At 38.7% G+C, this 7,622-nt stretch overlaps 2 protein-coding genes across 2 annotated transcripts; both read left to right on the top strand.

Annotated features, from left to right (window-relative positions):
* The first annotated feature begins 196 nt into the window (after positions 1-196).
* LOC138043425 (melanocyte-stimulating hormone receptor-like) lies at positions 197-3,822 on the top strand. Its single transcript, XM_068889687.1, has one exon. The coding sequence runs from the start codon at positions 2,607-2,609 to the stop codon at positions 3,621-3,623; it is 1,017 nt and encodes a 338-aa protein (XP_068745788.1). The 5' UTR covers positions 197-2,606; the 3' UTR covers positions 3,624-3,822.
* Positions 3,823-6,835: 3,013 nt separating this feature from the next.
* Positions 6,836-7,622, top strand: LOC138040584 (calsequestrin-1-like). The gene is made up of 2 exons (XM_068886279.1): positions 6,836-6,850; positions 7,329-7,622. The coding sequence occupies exons 1-2, from the start codon at positions 6,836-6,838 to the stop codon at positions 7,620-7,622; spliced, it is 309 nt and encodes a 102-aa protein (XP_068742380.1).

The following is a 7,622-nucleotide window of genomic DNA, read 5'->3' as shown; positions in this document are numbered from 1 at the left end:
CTACAAAACTGATCTGAAACCGTGGCCTTTCTCAACTCGGCTCTGCCTAGCATACCTTGAGGTGAATTAGCTTGATACCGGCTTGACGTCGTGCCGCACTGACGCATTTCATAGTTTTGCTGTTCTCTTAAGACATAACAACGAAACGAAATCATCAAATTTGAGGTTTTGACGCCACCGTTAGCATACAACGGCCAACTTTTTATTCTATATTTTTGCTCCTAACCCGCTCATACCAATTTATTTTTAGGATACTTCGCCCACATTGTGAGACGTGAACGAGATGGAACAATGGCGGAAGACTTACGATAATGAAAAGTTATATTTTGAGGTGACGTTTTTGTCGTCGTCGCTAATTTCTCTTTCGTAAACAAGCGATGTCATTTTTGACGGTCGATGCTATTCTTAGTAACCAAGCCTTTTTATTCGGTTAGCTTTAAGTAAATTGTTAGGAGAGGCTTCATTTAAATACTTTAAAATTGCCAGTTTAAAGGAGTTGTTTCGGTAGTGCAGAGGTTAAGTTCATTGCCCTAATGCCATTGAACCGAGTTCGACATCGTTCTATCCACTTTTTCAACTTTTTTTCTATTTCTTTTCTGAGGTTTTTTCGCATTCTTTTTTTAATTCTAAGTGACATACACTGCTAATCTAGTCCTAGATTAAATATTTTTTTCCTCATTGGCAAACGACAAACTTAAAGTGCCCATAACCTAATTTTTCTCACTTAGTCATCTGAATCTACACATATCTCATAGACGTTTCGCGAAAAAAAAATTGCGATTTTCCCAAAACGCGATTTGAAAATGAAACTAGAAAACGTTCAAATTTGCCGCCATTTTGGCTCACCATTCGCCTTAGTCTTCTATCGCGATTCTTCCCGGTCACAATACTGCTGTGACCTAGATTAAGGAACACGTGACTTCAAGTGAAAAAGGAATAGCGATATAAACAGTATAGTAAGGAATAATTCCCTTGAAAATGCCTGAAAGATGCGTAACCACTCGATGTAACAACACAGCTGATCCTAAAAAAAGAATAAGTATACGTAGGAATCCTTCGACTCGCAAAACGCAATACCTCAAAAAAGAAGGAAAAATGGCTGCAGATTTTGTCTTGGTAAAAAGGAGCCCGGTAAAACTTCTTCACTGGGCTAGATTCACTTCAAAGAGTATTGTATGGACAACAAAACAAAAAGATCGTTGAAGGCGGATGAGATTCGCTTACAAGAACAGACATAAGCGTTGACTTTAATTCCCTCGCGAGACCTTCCTTATCCTCTTGTTCTTCTCAGTGTAATTTTGAAGCCATTCCTCCTCTGCTAATGGTTCTTCCACGTAGGGTTCCGCGTAGTTCTGAGTTTCAGTGCTAGCGCTGGCTGACTCGTCGAGACCGGCAACTACTTGCCTCAAATTCTTTTTTTTTTAAATCGCAAGTTTATTCACTTCCAGATTCAGAGGCACTTTCCTTGATGATAAATATAGGCATGATTGATTTTTTTGTTTACTAAAAAATACCAAAAACGATCGCTGAGCGATGCCTTGGCGTTGATTAGTAAGAAAAGATTAGACCCACGTCAACAAGCATTCCTTAATCTACGTCACAGCGAGCCCGTGAGGTCCTGACCAGCGGAAGGGGTGTACCAAATAAAAGTAGGATTAAAAAATCGTAGAAAATTCGTCTCTCGCTGGAATTGAAAAATTTTTTCGGCAAAGTTCATTTTTTAATATGGACTTTCAAATAGGAAAATAAAACGTTTTAGGTTATGGGCACTTTAAAGGGAAACTGCCACGAGAAGCGCATGCGCTAGCGTCTTGTGAAAACTTGAAAAGTGTTAGGTGAACTTTTTTCAAGTTGAATCGACAAATTCAAAATGGTGTCCACTGGGGAGGGCCATGGTGGACAAAGGAGAAACTCTGGCGAATATACGTGACTCACGCGTGAATCCATGATGGCGGCTAGAATTTTCCGTGGGCTCGAGAGCAAACAAACTCGAGCATGCGCAGCTCATGGCAGTGCCCCTTTAATAGTGAAAATTGTCGTAAGTCTCTCTTGCTTACGAAAGGGAAGATTGCATCGCCGTCTCCGTCGTAGATCTTAAAGTGCCTAATTTCAGAATCAAGGAGCTTAAGAATTCAACACTTTTCTTTTTTACAATTACGACGTTGTCATCTTTCGACGTTTCGTTTCCAAATGTTCCACGAGCCTCCTTTAATTCAGTGGTAGAAAATCCGAATTATACATATCGCATTATAAATTGAATTCCTCCCGACGTCATTACCGATAAAATACAGTGATTTGCATAATTTCCTTTTTTAGTCTAAAAAAAAAATCATAGATTGCTCGATCAGCTGCAGATTCTTGGTTAGTTCTGCTCCATCATGTCTGTCCTGTTTGAAATACATTTTCAAATTACATGACATATAGGCTACAATCAACAAACGCGTTATTGCCGTTTTTACGGACATATTCCGTTAGTAATTACTTTCAGTCTTTCAGTATTGAAGTGTTTAAGAAAGAGACGAAAGTGGTATTTCAACACTCCGGTTCCGGTTCCATATGTTCAAAGTTACTGTAGGAGAAGCACAAGTTTCGAGACACCGTGGAGAATGAAGTCTTCTACTACCTTTCTTTCCCACAATTTGAGCATCACAACTTCGCCAGCGAATCATGGACCAGGTGATGACGGTCAGTGCTTCCATCTCCCTGATGCTAAATTCGACGTATTCCATCAACGAGCCGAAACTAATCTCGTAACAGGTGCCTTAAATGCCGTGTTGTCGCCTTTCGCTATCATGGCGAATCTGCTCATAGTATTGATCATTTTGACAAGGAAATCCCTTCAATCGCCTTGCAATATCCTCCTTGCCTGCCTGGCGATCTCGGACCTCCAGGTTGGCATCCTAGTTCAACCGAGCTATGTGGCCTACAGACTGCTCGAAAACGCACACGGCTTCGTTCCCTGCTCGGTGAGAATGCTTTACTCGTCGGGATTTTACGTTTACTACGGAGTGTCATTCACGACATTGAGTGCTGTAAGCTGTGAAAGACTCATAGCCTTACAATATCACCTAAGATACTCTGCAATTGTCCGTCCTCGGCGAGTTTTGAAAACGGCTTTGTTCATTTGGTTGATAAACATACTGTTCACATTTTTGCAATGGGCGCAAAATGTCGTTTTTCGAGGTATTCATCTGGCAATGTGGTCCTTTTTCCTCGTAACTACTGTTATCATCCAAATCACAATCCTGAAAACAGTAATTCGCCACCAAAGACAAATTAAAAAACAGCACCTCACGTCCACGTCGGCAATGCGACAAATGCAAATCAAGCTGGCAATAAATGTTGCGTCCATCGTGGCAGTTTATGTACTGTTTAATCTTCCTGTTCTAGTTGTCACCCTTAGCCATCAATTCCTCTTCGGCAACATTGACAGTTACAATTTTTACAGCTGGTCTGAAACAGCGGCATTTTTCAATTCTTCCCTCAATCCTTTGGTCTGTGTGTGGAGAGTTAAGGCCATTAGGAAGGTAATCGCTGAGGTTTTCTCGAAGAAATCGCAACGAAAAGACGATTTTCTTGTGAAATTTCGGAAAATAACACCGTCGTCTAAAACCGGCCAGTGAGGAAAACGAGCTTGCCATAATGATTGAGCCATAATAAATATCTGAATATCTTTAACTAGCTATTTAAGCCTTCTTCTTCCTTGTAGGCTTACGTGTTGGAAGTGTGATAAAGCTAATTTTCCGTCCTGCTACTTCGCAGCCTGTGGATATGCTAGCCAGTGAGCCATACTCACAGAGCTATAAGCAGAGGCCAAAAGTAAACGTTCTTCCAAACTCTATAGGTGATTATGTGGAGTTAACGTGGCCGAGTATTTAGGGCCCTTTTCTTGAGCTCACTGAGGACAACTCTAGTTTAAGTCCCATACTGTGTGACTACCAGCCAAACTTGAAGCTACTGCATCTTTAATATTAGTTTCATTGTCCATGGAAAGCGCCGATGCATGGAGAGTGGTCAGTTAAGGCATAATATTTATCTTCCTTCCTTGGAATCGAAACCAGAAAAGCGAATGATTCAACTCTTGCACCCAGTTAACCAGATCTTGTCATCTAAGAGCTTTACTAGTGTTGACGTTCGCAATTTTTTCTTTCTTTCCACCGTCCACCCTCTGGACTTTTCTACGAAAACCGAATAAGTGTGAAGCTAGGTCATACTGAGGAACATTTTCTCGTAATAACGCTACGTAAAAAGTTCAAACTGAACCAACCAACTTAAATTAGCGAGTCACCATATTTGTTTTTTGAATGAAGTTTTTAAAAATTAATAGTCTCTGAAATAACTTTTGGTTAATTACTGAAAAACGCCTGGGCAATATTAGAGCAAAATTTTGCATGTAACAATTAATCTCGCCGATATAAGAAGCTATAGACTGAAATTTGTCTAGGAAGCCCTACTTTTAAAGGCTAAAATTTTTCAAGACAATTTTAAAGCCCATAATTTGAAAAAGCTTTTATTTGGTAGCCAAGCAATTAAAATGTTTGTATTTGGAAGGCAAATAAGAACTTTAATGAAAAATAGGACATATTAACATCTACAACCATGGTTTCTTTGTTAAATTTTTAGCATTTTATCAATCCGGGAAGAAAAATAAAATCTTGAAACTTTTGTGCTACACATGGGTTCATCTGCAGTGGTTATCTTTTAAAGAAGTTAGTAAACACGAAGACGTATCATAAAAGGAGTCAGTTGCTTCACGATTTGCTTTTGTTCGAATTCACATTAAAGCACAACTGATTATCCAAGATGGCGATCAACAAACAGCTTAGTTAATGTATGAAGATGGTTGTGAAACTCGACGAGTTTCTTTGTTTCATATTTTTGTTCGCTGTTTTGGCCCTTACCATTCATGCATAAACCACAGCCTTTTTCTAAAAGACAGCCAGTCATAAAGTTTCGATTAATTTATTCTGTGAAAACTCTGTTGTGAACTGAGGACAAAATATTGTGCGTGGTCACTGTCAAGTTAGCATGAAGCGCTGCCTCACTTTCCTCGCTTTTGTAGTTTCCAGAGTTTCTTAACGAGTCCAGCTGTATGAACTCTGCAAACAGTAAGAAAGAGACGAAACCCCTAAAAGATATTTGCAGCGCGAGAAAAAGGAAAGGGAGATTTAAAAAAAGAAATGACAGGTAAAATCTCATAACAAATTACGGACACATTGCAATTAGCGGCTTTTTATCGCACTAATTCAGTATCGTAGAGCTTTATACTGTATGCGTCCACGGCATCTGCGTGTGCCTAGGGCACCACGCCTTGTATAGCGAGTCTTTGTGTTAACACAACCGATAGCTCTAAATGAGACAAACCACAGCACTTGACAGTAACTTAAGCAGTTGCTAAAGAAGCCTGAAAAAAATTCATGCGTTTATGCTGCACTGCTTTACAGTAAACGTGATCTGAGCAAACAAGGAATATGGGAGCTGGTCTGTTACGAGTTCATAGTACAGGTGAATGAATGATTGAGAAATCGCGCTCTCAGCGTCGTATATATTAATCATTTCACTTAGAGTCATTTCAGTCCCAGTTCAAAATATAAGTCTTCAAGGACCGTATTACACGCGCCTCAAATCCTATAATAATTACTGAAATGAAGAGGAAAAGTGGACATATAGATTGAAATAAACCATCGGCAAAATAAACTGCACGGACTGTCCCCAACCCTTCTGTACAACTTGACATCAAATGTATCAGCTGCCGGTAAAATCCGTTCTCAGGTTCAATCCGTTTTTACCTAGGTTGAATTGGTGATCCTCATTTTACCTACGATGGTTGAATACTCACTCAGATGAATTGAAGAAACTATTTTTTGGAGCCTATAATTTAAGCCTAGAGAAAATTAAAATTCAGGTTAGGATTAGTTTTGGTTGTTATACATGGACGTCAATTGACTTATTCTGCAAAAGTAAATAATGAAAAGAACTGCGTTGGATTGAACATGTTCGTCGTTGTATTGTAATATGGTGAAGACACAGGACTTTAGTTCGAGTACCGGTAAGCACATAGTGCAGTTCTTTGTTCCCTTACTATGTTGTGTTGTTGAGTATGAAGAGTATGAATGCAGAAACCGATAAGATGATTTGATATCTGATTTAAACTAGGTAGAGTGCATATTAAACCTAGGTAAAATGAGGATTACCAATTTAACCTACGTAAGGTAAAAACTGATTCAACCTAAGCCCGGATTTGACCGACAACATATCTACGAAAGCTAGTGGCAATTGACTTGAGAATGTTTATCTCCAACCGAGTTCTCAAGTAGACAAAGTCGTTTTACGAAGGGTAATAACACCTTGAAACTTTGAAACAAATTAATCTTGAGTTTTCCAAGGCTAGCGATTTTATTTAATCAATATTTTTAATCATTTATCAAAATTTGAACCCAACTGACGCGGGTCATTGAAAAGCCTTAAGTTGCAAAAAATACACAAAAAGCCTTTGAATCTTTCTTGGGAGCATTATTTTCTCATTATTTGTTAACAGCTGATGTCTACGTGTTTATACACTTTCCTTAAAATCAATAAGTTCATTTTTTTTCTTTATTACTAAGGAAAAACCCAGTTATTTGGTTTGTTTTATATTACGATGAAATATGGCTTTAACCAATCAGGCTGATCATCCTGTATTCTCAGTGAAACAGTAGTAATTAAAGTTACCATTTGATTCCTAAAAGATACTGTCGAGAGCTTAGCAATATTGTATATTGAGCTGGGTGTTTAGGTGCCTTGCGAAAAAGAAGATAAAAATTGGTGCTAACTTGAGGAAAAATATGAATCCACAATGGCGAATGACTTGGTCAGGATGTCTTACAAGATTATGTATTTCATCTTTCGTTTGCAAATTAGCATTCCTAAGTCAGTGAAAGAAGGGAATACGCCCTGGACTTGAAACGTTCACCATATGCTATTATGAGGGGGTTAGGGTTAGTTCTTTTTTCTGACTCTCATTAGCAGGCATTGTTTCTTAGGAACAGCAAGCCTTTAGGCATGGAAAAAGTCCGCTTTTACTTGCCCCATATTTACCCTCATTGACTAACCAAAATAATGACGGTGATGATGATGATGATTCCGATGACTATGACGCAGATTACGACGATGATGATGATGACCATTAGGTAGATTGATGTAGATTACGACGACGACAATGATGATCATGTTAATGATGTTTGTGATCACAGTGACGTTGTTTATGATAGTGTTGATGGTGATAATGACGATGATGATGTTGAGGATTTTGACGATTACAATGAGAATGAAGTTGATCAGTTGATCAGGATTTTGATGATGACGACGATGATGGTGATGTTAGTGATGATGTTAATGATGATGTTGATGATTATAATACTCATGTCGATGGTGATGATGTTAATGACGATGATGATGATGACGTTGATGACGTTGATGATGATGATGATGATGATGATGCTGATGACGTTGATGATGATGATGATGATGATGATGATGATTTTAATGATGATGTTGATGATTATAATACTCATGTCGATGGTGATGATGTTAATGACGATGATGGTGATGATGATGAAGACGTTGATGTTGATAACCCTTAG

Source organism: Montipora capricornis, chromosome 3, assembly GCF_036669925.1.
Source record: "Montipora capricornis isolate CH-2021 chromosome 3, ASM3666992v2, whole genome shotgun sequence".
Taxonomy (NCBI): domain Eukaryota; kingdom Metazoa; phylum Cnidaria; class Anthozoa; order Scleractinia; family Acroporidae; genus Montipora; species Montipora capricornis.
Note: the sequence above shows the minus strand (reverse complement) of the source record. Positions and strands in the feature narration are given on the sequence as shown.